The sequence below is a fragment of the Erpetoichthys calabaricus genome, chromosome 17, assembly GCF_900747795.2.
Source record: "Erpetoichthys calabaricus chromosome 17, fErpCal1.3, whole genome shotgun sequence".
In the NCBI taxonomy this organism is placed as follows: Eukaryota; Metazoa; Chordata; class Cladistia; order Polypteriformes; family Polypteridae; genus Erpetoichthys; species Erpetoichthys calabaricus.
Window position 1 is genome coordinate 51,986,141 of NC_041410.2, and position 15,321 is coordinate 52,001,461.

At 39.5% G+C, this 15,321-nt stretch overlaps 1 protein-coding gene across 1 annotated transcript in view; it reads left to right on the plus strand.

Moving 5' to 3' along the window:
- arih1 (ariadne ubiquitin-conjugating enzyme E2 binding protein homolog 1 (Drosophila)) overlaps positions 1-15,321 on the plus strand; it is a 245,209-nt gene that overhangs the window by 81,503 nt on the left and 148,385 nt on the right. The window contains exon 3 of the mRNA XM_028823941.2: positions 8,693-8,837. Coding sequence (XP_028679774.1) covers positions 8,693-8,837 — 145 coding nt within the window. The remainder of the gene's footprint in view (positions 1-8,692; positions 8,838-15,321) is intronic.

Sequence of the window (15,321 nt, forward strand, 5' to 3'; positions counted from 1 at the left end):
AAGAAGGGGGATCGGAGGGTGTGTTCCAACTACAGAGGGATCACACTCCTCAGCCTCCCTGGAAAAGTCTATTCAGGGGTCCTGGAGAGGAGGGTCCGTCGGATAGTCGAGCCTCGGATTCAGGAGGAACAGTGTGGTTTTCGTCCTGGTCGCGGAACAGTGGACCAGCTCTATACCCTTAGCAGGGTCCTGGAGGGTGCATGGGAGTTTGCCCAACCAGTCTACATGTGTTTTGTGGACTTGGAAAAGGCATTCGACCGTGTCCCTCGGGGAATCCTGTGGGGGGTACTCCGAGAGTATGGGGGTACCGGCCCCCCTGATAAGGGCTGTTCAGTCCCTGTACGATCGGTGCCAGAGCTTGGTCCGCATTGCCGGCAGTAAGTCGAACCCATTTCCAGTGAGAGTTGGACTCCGCCAGGGCTGCCCTTTGTCACCGATTCTGTTCATAACTTTTATGGACAGAATTTCTAGGCGCAGCCAGGGCGTTGAGAGGGTCCGGTTTGGTGGGCTCAGGATTGGGTCACTGCTTTTTGCAGATGATGTTGTCCTGTTTGCTTCATCAGGCCGTGATCTTCAGCTCTCTCTGGATCGGTTCGCAGCCGAGTGTGAAGCGGCTGGGATGAGAATCAGCACCTCCAAATCCGAGACCATGGTCCTCAGCTGGAAAAGGGTGGAGTGCCCTCTCAGGGTTGGTAGCGAGATCCTGCCCCAAGTGGAGGAGTTCAAGTATCTCGGGGTCTTGTTCACGAGTGAGGGAAGAATGGAGCGTGAGATCGACAGGCGGATCGGTGCGGCATCCGCAGTAATGCGGGCGCTGCATCGGTCTGTCGTGGTGAAAAAGGAGCTGAGCCGCAAGGCGAAGCTCTCAATTTACCAGTCGATCTATGTTCCTACCCTCACCTATGGTCATGAGCTATGGGTAGTGACCGAAAGAACGAGATCGCGAATACAGTTTCCTCCGCAGGGTGTCTGGGCTTTCCCTTAAAGATAGGGTGAAAAGCTCAGTCATCCGGGAGGGGCTCAGAGTAGAGCCGCTGCTCCTCCGCATCGAGAGGAGTCAGATGAGGTGGCTCGGGCATCTGATCAGGATGCCTCCTGGACGCCTCCCTGGTGAGGTGTTCCGGGCACGTCTAACCGGGAGGAGGCCCCGGGGAAGACCCAGGACACGCTGGAGGGACTATGTCTCTCGACTGGCCTGGGAACGCCTTGGGATTCTCCCGGAAGAGCTAGAAGAAGTGGCCGGGGAGAGGGAAGTCTGGGCATCTCTGCTCAAGCTGCTGCCCCCGCGACCCGACCTCGGATAAGCGGGAGACAATGGATGGATGGATGGATGGAAGTTAGTACAAATATATTTAATTAAATGAAAACTTTCCCAGGACGCACCCACCCTCCATGATTTTTCATCCCTCCAAAAATCGGAGGGAACAGAAAGTGATTGCCATTCTTGGATTTGCGATTCTTTAGAGAATTGGGGGTTTACTGGTTGTTTACTAAGCAGCAATTTCTTCTTTCTCTTATTTTTCTAATTGAAACTCTGAGCTGCTGTACTTAAAACACTGTTTGTCTGAGTTTAAATTGTAGCAGTGCTATTTTATAAGAACTGCATCTCTCAGCAGTCCTTGCTGGGGCTGCTGGGGTCAAAGGTGGCCACAGGTAGTTAAAAGGAGGGCAGAGGGCAAAAGAAAACCGCACACATTATAGGGAACTTCAAGGGGCACTCTATCGCTGTGTTCCAACAAAAGATCGGGGTTACCATTATCAGTTGGTAGTGCCCGAGACATATGTGCCCAAGTTCCTACAGTATTATCATGATAGCCCGATCGGTGGTCACCTTGGACATACTAAGACACTGTTTAAAATCTTGGAGGTGGCATGGTGGCCGACTGTACGCAAAGGCGTCTGGTCCCATGTCCAGACTTGTACCACCTGTCAGCAATACAAAACCCCACCTGGTCTCCCCTCGGGACAGCTTCAGCCAGTAACTATCACTACCCCGGGGGAAAGCCTTGGCGTGGACCTAATGGGACCATTTCCTGCTAGCAAGGACCGGAAGACCTACCTGATGGTGGTTGTGGACTATTATACCCGCTGGGTGGAGCTATTCCCTTTGGCTAATGCCACCGCCAAGAAGATATGTTCCACCCTGAAGGATGAGATATTTACCAGATGGGGGGTGCCAGAGAACATCATCACATATCGGGGCCCACAGTTTACCGGCTCAGAGGCCGAAGAATTGTGGAAACAATGGGGGGTGGTTCACCTGAAAACGACAGCATAACATCCCCAATCAAATCGCACTGAGCGGGTGAATCGGACCCTGAAGACCATGATAGCATCCTTCGTCGGAGACCACCATCAGGATTGGACAAAGTGGCTGCCTGAGCTGCGGTTTGCATTGAACACGGCGGTGCACGAGGTTACAGGTGAAACCCCTGCATTGTTAGCTTTAGGCAGACAGATAAACGGTCCACTAGAAAGGATCATTGAGCTCAACCCACCTAAACCAGACACATCACTACATAATCACTTGCAGAGTATTCAACAAATCACACAACGGGTAAAGGAGAAGGATGGTGAGGTCCCAGTCCAGACAATCTCAATCGTACAACCAGAGACATAAGACTGTGCAATTCTCGGTTGGGGAGAAAGTCTGGATCAGGACTCATCCCCTCTCCAAAGCCTCTGAGAAATTCACTGCTAAACTGGCTCCTAAGTGGTTCGGCCCGGCTACTGTTGTCCAAAAGAAGGGACCAGTGACCTACGCAATAGAGTGGGGATTGCCAGGGACTAAGAAAATAGACACTGTAAACATCTCTAATCTCAAGCCTTGGTTTGGCCGTACACCACGGCCTGGGGGTGGGGATTGTAGCAGTGCTACTTTATAAGAACTGCATCTCCCAGCAGTCCTTGCTGGGGCTGCTGGGGTCAAAGGTGGCCACAGGTAGTTAAAAGGAGGGCAGAGGGCAAAAGAAAAAAAAAAAGTTTGTTTTGTTTGGTGCGGTGTGTGTTGCGGTTATCTGTTTCTGCCTGCTGTTATTGGAACTCTAATCTTTGTGTCCTGGACTGTATTCGTTTGTTGGGGTCTGGATCGTCTTGTCTACCTGTGCACTGAGAACTGTGTTGGATTCTTTGGTTTTCCGGAAGAGGGGAGCGCTCCTGAATCAACCATATGATTTCATCCTCATCATCAGTAACTACCGGTAGGACTGTATTTTTCCTTCTCCCTTTCAACATACAGATCGCTGGACTTAACTTGGTCACTTTTCATCTTCATCCGGTTTGGTTTATATGGACTTTGCTGTGTGGCGTTTGTGTTTATATGTAATATCGCCGAAGGGGTCAGGGGTGGTATTACTGTTTTCATTAATTATTTTGGGTCATTATATTTGTAATTGTTTGCCTTTCCCAGTGTGCTTTATTGTCTCTGTTGTGAGTGTGTGTGGGTCAATCCAAGGCTGGAGACGTTCCTGGGATCTCTTCTATTAAAATAAATAAATCACCGTCATCTTTGACGGTATGAATCTTAGCTGCCCCTGACTGCTACAAAATGGTGTATGAGCTTGTGTTGTATTCATTGAAGAACAAAATAAAAAGGTCTAAATTCCAGGGCTGTGGAGTCAGACAATTTTGAATACCTGGTGTCTGGGTCGAAGTTGGCAAAAATGTACTAATTCCGACTCCTAATAAATTCAATGAAGAAAAGAGAGAGTCTCCTACTGGATAATCATATCTTGTTAGCTGCTATTTATTGTTGATCCAATGAGCCGAATTTTGTTGAGCAGTGACCAGATTGCTAATGGAATAAAGGCACTCTATGATGTAGCAGTTTGTATGAAGGGATTACTACTACCTGAAACGCCACCACTGGATGAAGCTATAAGCACTGGTAACTCAGGATCATCCTCTTCAGATGAAGAATTAGACTTTGATTCCTACTTGGACAAAATGGAAGTTTCAAAAGCAAAGCAACGTCTCCTATGTGTGAAAGATAAGCGACCAGTAAATGTCCAAATAAAGAGATTCCATTAGGAGTTTTTTAAACAGTAAAAAGAAGTTGAAAAGTATGATCACTCATCTAAACTGACTGTAGAAGAAGCCATCCTTGTTTATCCAGAGATTATTAGTGATGTGGCTAGAACTATAACAGCAATACCACCCACCCAAGTCAATGTCGAAAGACTATTTTCAGCTCTAAAAATAAATCAAGTCAGATTCAAGAGCTTCTATGAAAGACGATCTGGCTGAAGCAATTCTGTTTCTTAGAACACTACATTGAGTTAATTTTGGATTGCATTTAACAGCTATTCTACTCTACAACTATATTCCAAGTTTAATATATAAACTGTTTTAGTTTTTCCAGCTTTTGTTTTTATTTTTTGTTAATGTAGTTAAGCTTTATTTGTGTTTTAAAACTACCAAAGAATGTGGTTTATATTTTTGAACTGGTAAAGTTCCTGTTCCTGATTTTTATGCATGCTACTACTTTATAGCCACCTTATAAAAACAATAAATAAAACCTTATTGTTTTCATTTTTTTGTCTTTTGTTTAAACTGGCCATTACGGTAGAGTCCGCTTCCTAGCCAGAAGTTCTGTGGTTAAATGACGTGTATGTTGCCTTCCTTCAATCAACATGGCAAATTCATTAACATATTAAATACAGAGGAGTTGGAGTTGGAGTCAGAAGTACCGGAAACTAAGGAGTCGGAGTCGAAGGATTTATCTACCGACTCCACAGCCCTGATATTCAGTGAATTCATTAAAGTAGCTTTTCTTGCCGTTTGTCCAATTACACATAATGCCACTTTTGATTCCTTTTTTGAAGTTTATTACTCCACTTTATTTAATTTAAAGACTAATATTCCATTCTTCTCTCTCTCTCTGTTAAAGTCGGTCATACTGTTCTCTGTTTACAGGAAGTTTGCAACAAAAAAAATGTGCACAATCTCAGCTACTATAAAACCTCACATAAAGGAGCACTACAAGTAATACAAATAATATCCCACAAAGTTTAGAAAAGCAAATGCTGAAAAAATCAGTTTTTATGATTAGGCAATTTACTGATCACTGAGTCTTTTGTAGTGAAAGTTGGCAGATCGATTGGAGCATCACTACTTTTGTTTGTTTTAGGATTCAGCTTTTGCCTAGCACTTATGGACAATTTTGCCTTGTTCCTTTTTCTTCCCCATGATTAACCTTCTTGTCTGTACTTTTGATTCTGCTTTTGGATCGATCGTGGACTTATTTAAATATATTTTTATTTACAGTGACCTGTCTGTTATATCCTAACCCCATTGTCATCTTGTGAATAGTCAAGTGTCTTTCATGGTATGTCATGCAGCATATTCCCTTTCTGTTGTCTATGATTGAACTGGTGCCTGATTGTCATGCACCTGATAAAGGGAATGAACTACTTGTTTTTATGCTTGTTAGTTCTGATTTGCTAAATCTAATTTTAATAAAACAAAAAACCTTGTAGTCTAGGTATACTTTTCTGGGTTCTTTCCAACTTTTTACAGTAGTGTTTGTAAAGTTTTGTTGTACACAGGTACACTCTTCTACCACAATATAAAAACAATTGGCATCTTGGAAGAGAATATTTTAGTAACTAGATGATTTTTACAAGATTGTTTGTGTTAATGTATGGTGGTGTTCCAATGTACACAAAATATTTTATCAAAAATGACCTGAAATGCTTCATTAATAAAAAAAAAACAAAACAATTTTGTTCTCAGACTCAACTTAGACCCCCAAAATTAGTTTGCCTGTTAAAAACATCATCAGTTTGACCTTTAATGTTATTCTGAGGTGCAGTATGTCCTTTACAGTGTAATGTATTTTTAGATAACCACATTCAGTGATCATTGCATCTTGGACAATTAAATAGGCCCTTAAGTTATTTAAAATGAGATATAGGCCTGAAAAAGCATGTTCACACTCTGCAATGTTTGGACTAATATTAAGGAGCATTTTCACAAACTTCCAGTATACCTGTTGAGAGCTCATCCTGGTTAATGGTGATCATCTTATTTCTTCTGAGGTTCCTCTTGTGCTCCGTTTGTAATGGAGTACAGCCCTCTGATTTTGATGACATCTATTTCCTAAGGAGGAACACTTGAATATTTGTGACAGGAGTATTGTTGGAATATTCAAGTTATCATGTGATCAACAAGCTGCTGAAAAGTTTAGGCAATTTTTTTAAGTGGTGGCAATCGCTGTTATTTGAAAAGAGTAACCTTCTGCATCACTATACATTTGTTTTTCCAAGTTGTAAATTTCATTAAATGACTCAACATTGTATCAGCATTTTTTAGATCTGGCAGGCTGAGTAGTATAATAAATCGCTAAATGTTTCTGTGGTTTCTCACTTTTTCAATCCTTGTGTTAGTTTTGCCTGAAAACAAATGACTGCTTTTATATGTGATTTCAGCATGGTACATTCTCTGACTTGGTTGAGATACTGTTTTCTCCCTGCAATTCTCACTATTTGCTGAATGTCCCCTGTATTTAAATCACTGAAAAAGTTGTTCTAGTATTTTAAATCTTACTTTCCATTTATTTTATCATAATGCTGCTTTAATTATTTAATTATCATTCCTTTCACTTTTAAATGGTCTCCTGGTTGAGGTGTCTCCCCACTCACTATGTAAAGTGCTTTGAGTAATGAGAAAAGTGTAAGATAAATGTAAAGAATTGTTATTATCCATAACAAAGCATGTTTTAAAATGATTTATACTATGGTAACGATGGGAATATGATTAAATTTCATTAACTGTCATTACTGCCCTCTCTACCCCTGTTGCCTCACAGCTAACGCTATTGCTCCTCTTGCTTGTTTTATAGACTTGCTGGACAATTGCTATATGTTACTCACTAGTCTAGTGGGTGGGTTTGTGTGTGTGCCAGACGGTGGTTACGGCAGTCTAGTGCACTTTAAGCAGCTGTCTTTAGAAGTAACATCCAAGTTAAGACCATACATGAAGAGTTTGCTGTTTTGCTTTTATCAGATCTTTTTTGATTAGGAAAATATTGAGTGAACCAAAGGTCTGAAACATCTGGTAGACTGCCGGGCTTTGTGAGTCTGCAGTTTGGTTATCTGGAATTAAAAACTTGTTGTCCCGGGTGTCTTTACTATCAATTTGTCCATCACAGATATTTTTTTTTTTTTTTGTAAATAACAGTCTTTATTTTCTATTGACACAGATCAATTTTGAATGACAGGTCATGACCTAAAGCTTTAGTGATCTAAAATCAGCTTCAACTGAACTGCAGTGAAGATAGGATTTTAGCTTTTGTTCAGAATAGGTATTATCATTATGAACAAATTAGAAAGTTGAATATATGAGCCTGCTCTTTCTGAAAGGATTAAAATGCTGTCTGTGTAATCTCTGTAAACAGATCTGATTAATATATTTTACTGAGATGTTTGGGCTAATGTTTTGGTGTTCTCTTGTTTATATTGTTTCTGTCTGGAGGTTAATATTCACCTTGTCTGTTGGTTTTATACAGAGATTGGAATTATACTTAATAGTTTTGTCTCCATCATTCTAAATGAAAAAAACTGATGTTTCGGTCTCAACAATGTAGTTGATGTCTTCTGTTTATAGTGGTGGGTGTTGTTGGTTTTCAAAAAGATAGGAAACCATTTAAATATTCTGCCTTTGTTTTCAGTGTAACTCCTTTCACTTTTTGTATCCTGTTAAATTGTAACTAGCCTTAAGTCACACATTTTAAACATTCTTAATGATATCTTTCTACAATATTCCCTTAGGTGTACTGTAGATGAAGTCAGCCATGACTAGAGTGTGGAAGATTGATTGTTCTGTGCTGAGAAAAAATGATTTTTATACCCAAAACAATACAGATTTCCCTGTCTTTTTAGTAGATCACAAAGAGATGTTTCATTTCACACACAAGCAACTCAGGTGCTGGTTAAAGCTTTGGACTTCAAACCCTGAGGTTGTGGGTTTAAATCCCACTACTGACACTTTGTGACCATGAGCAAATCGCTTCTGCTGCCAGTACTCCAATTGGAACAACAAAAGAAATGTAACCAATTTTTATCTCTAATGTTGTACATTGCCTTTGATAAAGCCATCAGCCAAAAAAAAAAACTTTGACAAATGAAGCTTCCTACTATTTTTAAAGATTAATTATGTCTATGAAATCAAATTTTGAATGAAAATCATTTTAAGTTTAAAGTAGAAAATTAGATTTATTGTGATATTTTGAGAATTTAGGCTTTGAAAACCATTTCATTAAGTAATTTAAAAAAAACTTAATTGCATAGTAGATTAACTTTCAATAATTTTGTAAATAGAAATTTCCTTTGTCACTAATGTTTGTGTAATAGGCAATACTGTGTCATTAAAAATTATATGTTTCTTTTTATTTTGCATTACATACACTAATAAAATTTTTAACTAAATATTTCTTTGATTTTGCCATGACTAATGTTGCTTAATGTATGCTTAGAATCCAATTCTAAATATTAAAAAACAGAAAAAAGTTATCCATAGAATTATTCTTATTAAAAACCATTATTAGAAATCAGACAAAATATAATTGTTTTTTTAAACTAGTATAATATGTCCACCTCGGAATGGAACATTTCTACTGTAGTCTCTCTCTTGGCAAAGTAATCAAAAAATTGTTATAGAGTGTTTGATTGTGTTACTTTCATTGTTTTCTTAGGTACTTTGATGGAAATTTGGAGAAGCTTTTTTCAGAATGTCATGTTATAAATCCTAGTAAAAAGTCTCGAACACGTCAAATGAATACGAGATCCTCTGCACAGGACATGCCTTGTCAGATCTGTTACCTGAACTATCCCAATTCGGTAAGTGAATTTTATGTGAATAAATAATGTTCTAATTTTATAAAATATTTTTTCTCTTATTTTATATGTCACATTTATATTCATTGAGCATTCTTATTTTTTTTTAAACATTTGCAAAGAACTTGATTATTTACAGAGTATAAAATGTGAATATTGGAAACCTTAGCAGCAGTTAAATGTACTGTACTCTTTAGGACATGACAGATTGTTGTTAATTTTTCCCTTAAAAGTGCATAGCACATCTGATGTGTTGCTTTAAAAGCTTTAGGTTTATTCTTTATGCATATGATAAAAAACAGTCAGTGCAAATTAAAATATTGTAGTTCATGTTCAAACTTGTTAGGTGTACACAGTACAGTGAAATTCCTAATTTGCATGACTCTCACAGATACAGTCATATGAAAAAGTTTGGGAACCCCTCTTAATTTTTGTTTATCATTGGCTGAGCTTTCAAAGTAGCATCTTCCTTTTAACTTTTTTAGGGCTAATTTTTTTTTTGTTTCTTATCTCCCAGGGCTGAATATTTTTCCAAAAACTAACATTTTTAAAAAAAGAACACAAAGCAATTGTTTAACATATCAAATCAACAAAAAATATTTACTTTTGACAAATGTTACTGTCTTGCATGTTATATGAGCCTGCATACTATATGATTTCACATACAGATCACATACATTTTACACAGCAAAGTCCTGCAAAGTCTGATCTTGCTCAAAGCAGCCAATTTCAGTAATTGCCACATTGCACTCCTTACAATATGTGTTGCTTTGGTGCCTACTTTTCAATTGTCTGTTGCTGCACTTTCTCACATATATTGTTAGTGTGTACTGTAGAGAGACAAGTCACCCATTTGCCATCGTGCCATGCCACTGCCACCAAGTTTTCTGCCCGCATGAAAACCAGATTGTCACCTCTTTTCATCTTCTGAAACATTATGAACTTTATGCATGGTATTATAGCCTGGCTCACCCCATGGGATTTGCTTCTGTTTATTACAGAAGTGAATAAAACTTTGCAGCAGCACGTACCTATCACCACACTGCATAACTTGTCCAAAGCCACCAGGGGACAAAGCACGTTTGGACCAATGCTCCCTGAAGTTATATCACCAGTTCTGTCCCATATCTATTTGTAATGCCACAGCACGCTTCATCTCGTCTTTTGTTGTGGGTTTCCACTTTGAAAAACGAGAATGCGATGCAACCGCAGCCCGCAATTCAAAAAATTTCTCTGCCTACCTGTTTGTCTCGTCTGACAGTAGCTGAAAAGCAGCATCAGGAGAAAGCAGCCTGAAGTAGTTCAACAGCTGGTGATCTGTCGTGTCCAGCAGCAAGCCGTGCCTTGTGAAGTCAGGTAGCCAGATCAGCTCCCATGGATCAATTTCTGGGTATTCCTCCCATGCGAACCTTGCCGTAGGTGTATTTGCAGCGCAAATGTGCTCAGCTGCCAGCCGACCAGCTGGGGCGGCATCAGCTGGTCTCCGATCAGCTGATGCCGGCTCCTCAATCTCTTCCTCAATCTCCTGATCACTGTCTATGAAATCTGACTCTGAAAAATCAGAGTCCGACTCCGCGATAATGTGTAAAATGTCATCTGCCGAGTATTTTGTTTTCTCGACTCGCTTTGCTCCCTCGTGAGATGTTGATGCCATGTTGTCTTTGTTTACATTTCGCAACTCACACACACGCAATGATCATTTGCTGAGTCAACGAGTCTAGCATTCCTCCAAGCACAGAGGGAATGCCTGTGACGTGACAATGAGTTTTGTCGCCATTAACAGCTGATTGTCGCCCTCTATCCCTGGATGTCGACTTTTGTCGACATTTGCCTTCAACCCCTCCTGTCAACAAAAGTCGACAAAAGTCGACATCCAGGGATAGAGGGCGACAATCAGCTGTTAATGGCGACAATACTACTGTTTCCATAAGGCATGTCATATATTAACTCTTTTAGGGCGGATGTCGACTTTTGTCGACAGGAGGGGTTGAGGGCGAATGTCGACAAAAGTCGACATCCGCCCTCAAAGAGTTAATATATGACATGCCTTATGGAAACAGTAGTATTTCAGCAGTGACATTAAGTTTATTGGATTAACAGAAAATATGCAATATGCATCATCATAAAATTAGACAGGTGCATAAATTTGGGAACCCCAACAGAGATATTACATCAATACAGTTGAGTTTCCTTTTGCAAATATAACAGCCTCTAGACGCCTCCTATAGCCTTTGATGAGTGTCTGGATTCTGGATGGAGGTTTTTTGACCATTCTGCCATACAAAATCTCTCCAGTTCAGTTAAATTTGATGGCTGCCGAGCATGGACAGCCTGCTTCAAATCATCCCATAGATTTTTGATGATATTCAAGTCAGAGGACTGTAACGGCCATTCCAGAACATTGTACTTCTCCCTCTGCATGAATGCCATTGTAGATTTCGAACTGTGTTTTGGGACATTGTCTTGTTGGAATATCCAACCCACTGCGAAACTTCAACTTTGTTAGTGATGCTTGAACATTATCCTGAGGAATTTGTTGATATTGGGTTGAATTCATCTGACCCTCGACTTTAACAAGGGCCCCAGTCCCTGAACTAGCCACACGGCCCCACAGCATGATGGAACCTCCACCAAATTTGACAGTAGGTAGCAGGTGTTTTCTTGGAATGCGGTGTTGTTCTTCCGCCATGCAAAGCGATTTTTGTTATGACGAAATAACTCAATTTTTGTCTCATTAGTCCAAAGCACTTTGTTCCAAAATGAATCCTGCTTGTCTAAAATGAGCATTTGCATACAAGCGACTCTGTTTGTGCCGTGAGTGCAGAAAGGGTTTCTTTCTCATCACCCTGCCATACAGATGTTCTTTGTGCAAATTTCGCTGAATTGTAGAACGATGTACAGATGCACCATCTGTAGCAAGATGTTCTTGTAGGTCTTTGGAGGTGATCTGTGGGTTGTCTAACCATTCTCACAATCCTGCGCATATGCCGCTCCTATATTTTTCTTGGCCTGCCAGGCCTGGGTTTAATAGCATCTGTGCTTGTGGACTTCCATTTCCTGATTACATTCCTTACAGTTGAAACTGACAGTTTAAACCTCTGAGATAGCCTTCCCCTAAATCATGATAATGAACAATCGTCGTTTTCAGATCTTTTGAGAGTTGCTTTGAGGATCCCATGCTGTCACTCTTCAGAGGAGAGTCAAAGGGAAGCATGACTTGCAATTGACCACCTTAAATACCTTTTCTCATGATTGCACACACCTGTCTATGAAGTTTAAGGCTTAATGAGATAATCTAACCAATTTGGTGTTGCAAGTAATCAGTATTGAGCAGTTACATGTATTTAAATCAACAAAATTACAAGGGGACCCAAATTTTTGCACAGCCATTTTTTCACATTTGATTTAATTTCATACAACTAAATACTGCTTCACTAAAAATCTTTGTTCAGAAAACACCCCAGTACTCAGATGTTCCTAGGAAATGAAAGACATACCACTGTTATCTTTTTTTGTTGAAAGTAAATTATTATGCAGGCTTAGAGGGGTTCCCAAACCTTTTCATATGACTGTATATGCTATTAAAATGAAATGACATTTATTTCAGGATAAGCGTGGAGTTTTCATCTTTGTTGGGATTGTTCTTTTTGCCTTATTTTGAATTGCTTGTTTAGTTGTAACATTAATTGGAATGAAGCTAATCGGTAAAATGGGGGTAGATTGCAGGTTACAGCTGTGTTAAAAGCACCTATTCGTACTCCAGGTCAAAATGAACCAATTCAGTTTAAAGTTGGCAATTAGCCTAACACATACATTTGAGATATTAGAGTAAAGCCAGAGTACCTGGAAAAACACTCACATGGACACCATACAGTGACAAAACTGTAATTTAAATGCAGTCTCCTGAAAATTATCATTTTGTGACTGTGCTATTCCTTCCCAGCTATTCACACAAGATCCAAATCAAGCAGAATTCTTATTTATTATCATCTTGATTGCACACAAGCATTCATTCTCATCATTTCTTGAATTTCATTAAATAAGAGACTTTAATTTCAATTTGCTGGGAAGGTGTGATGCCAGGGTACCACCTCTTGCTAATGACACGATAGTATTCGGTGTAACATCTCAGGACAATTTCTGTTGGTTTTGGTGTATATCAACAGAACAGTAACAGTACTTTTATAAAGAAAAATACTAACTTTCATAAGACAATGAGGGGGTTCCGTTATAGTGCCATTCGCTAATTAGGTATATCAGAAATAGTAAGTGCTTTTCTGGTTTCTTTATTTAATATAAACACCAGGAGCAAATATTATTGACAAATTGTGTGTTGTTGTGGTTAAGGCTTTGGATTTAGGGCTTCAAAACTAGAGGTTGTAGTTCAAATCCTGCTACTGGCAGTGTGCACCCATGAGCAAGTCACTTCATCTGCCTGTTTTCCAATTGGCGAAACAAAAGAAATATAACCAGTTGTGTTCCAAATGTTGCAAGTTTACTTGGATAAAGGCATCAGCCAAATATTAAATATATTCGGTTACTGCAGCCGCTTACTCTTGAACATGCTATACACAATTGCCTATGGATAAAACATTCCTGCCTTAGATCAGTTTCTGCTTTTAATAAATGAGCTTTGCTTTTGTTGATGGTCATTGGAAAACAAGTTTCAAGGAAAACGTATTCATTACAATTGAAATAAGTTATCATCTATGTTCTGTCTAAGCTGCGCTAAGTTGGCTTTTAAGCTACTGCACAGCTGCTATCACATAACTTACTCCCCCAACCGCTCAGCTGTTTGGAAGAGCAGTACAGCTGTTTTTGTGCCTTTCACTCTTTTGGAATGAACCCATGGCTCCTGAAACTCCATATGTTAAAAAATTTTCAAGCAGAAATTTTTTCCATGTTATAGTAAAAATGAATAAAATGTTGACGTGAATGTATAATGTGTGAAGACTGAATTTCAAATATCAAATTCTTTCACAAAAGGTATAACAAAACAAGTGCGCCTTTATTCAAGAATATAACCGAAGAGAAAAAAATGATTCAGTTTACATGTTGCTGTCAATATGTAAAAGCCGAAGCCCATTTATCAATTGTATGGGTGGGTTAGAGGTAAGAGTGGCTGCCTCTAAATCAAGAGGTTGCAGGTTTGAGCACGGGTGTTTATGCATTTTCCATTTTGAGCAGTGAGTTTCTATTATTATTACTATTACATAATAAATACATACATTTGATTTGAGTCTGTGTGTGGTGTGTTTTTTTTTTTTTTTTTTTGTAAATTCAATTTTATTCTCTTAGTCACGGTCACGTGGTAAAACGAACTTGCCTCTCCCTCTCTGAGTTAATGCTGTTTATCTTCATTCTTTTCACAAGAGCAGTGATGACCACAGTTGGTGCAGTGATTGATGCCTGGTCAGAACTATTTGTTGAACTGGCAATCAAAGATACAATGCCCTGTGGCCACTATCAGACTATCATGCGGCATTTGCACTTTGACAACAAAGACACCTTTGCAGAACGTGTGAAAAATGACAAATGTGAATGTGCACGTGCAATGCTATTCCTAATGCACGTGCAATGCTACTCCTAATTTAGTAAAAGATACCAGTCGTCCCACAGGAGAAAGACTTTCCGAGACTGTGGTCATAAAACCGTTTCTCGACAAAGGCTGAACCATCACAGACAACTTCTTCTTGTCACCTTCACTGGCTAATAAACTGCTGCAGCAACACAACTCTGCATGGCACCATAAAGTGGGACAGGATCTTACACATGCAGCTAAACTCACTTCAGTACACGTGCAATTCTCCATGCTAGTGTTTAGATCAGGCAGTGCCATGCTGATGATGAATGTGCCCAAAAAGAAGTCTGTCTGCATTCTAGTACCACGCACCATAACGCGAAGGTTGGGAAAGACTGGGGGAAAAAAGCATGTTCAAATGACAACTCATGTTCAAATGACAGTGTTTTCAAATAATTGCGTTTTCATGCATGGATTTGTGTGTGCGTGCATGCATGAGAGAGGCAGTGACAGATTTGATATCATTCAAGTGGTTACTTGAATATAAAGTAAACATTTTCACAAAGGTATAACAAAACAAGTGTGCTTTTATTTAAGAATAAAACTGAATAAAAAATAAATTCAGATAACAGCAAGATACCAAAAAGACATGATTCACTAGCGTTTGTGTGTCTGCTTATGTTCCTTCAGCGGTATCTTTTGCAAGTAGCAAAACTTTACATCAGCTGTTATAGACTCAAAGCAAATGTCTGTTTTTATTATATAATAGTAATAACAGAAGCTCACTACTCAAAATGGAAAATGTGAGGAAGACCCGGGGTCGCAACCTCTTGATTCAGAAGCAGCCGTTCTTACCTCTACACCAGCCTTGCAATTGGTATTTGGGCTTTGTTTTTTATTTATTGGCAGCAACATGTAAATTGAATAATTTCTTTTTCTTCAATTATATTTTTGAATAACTATGCA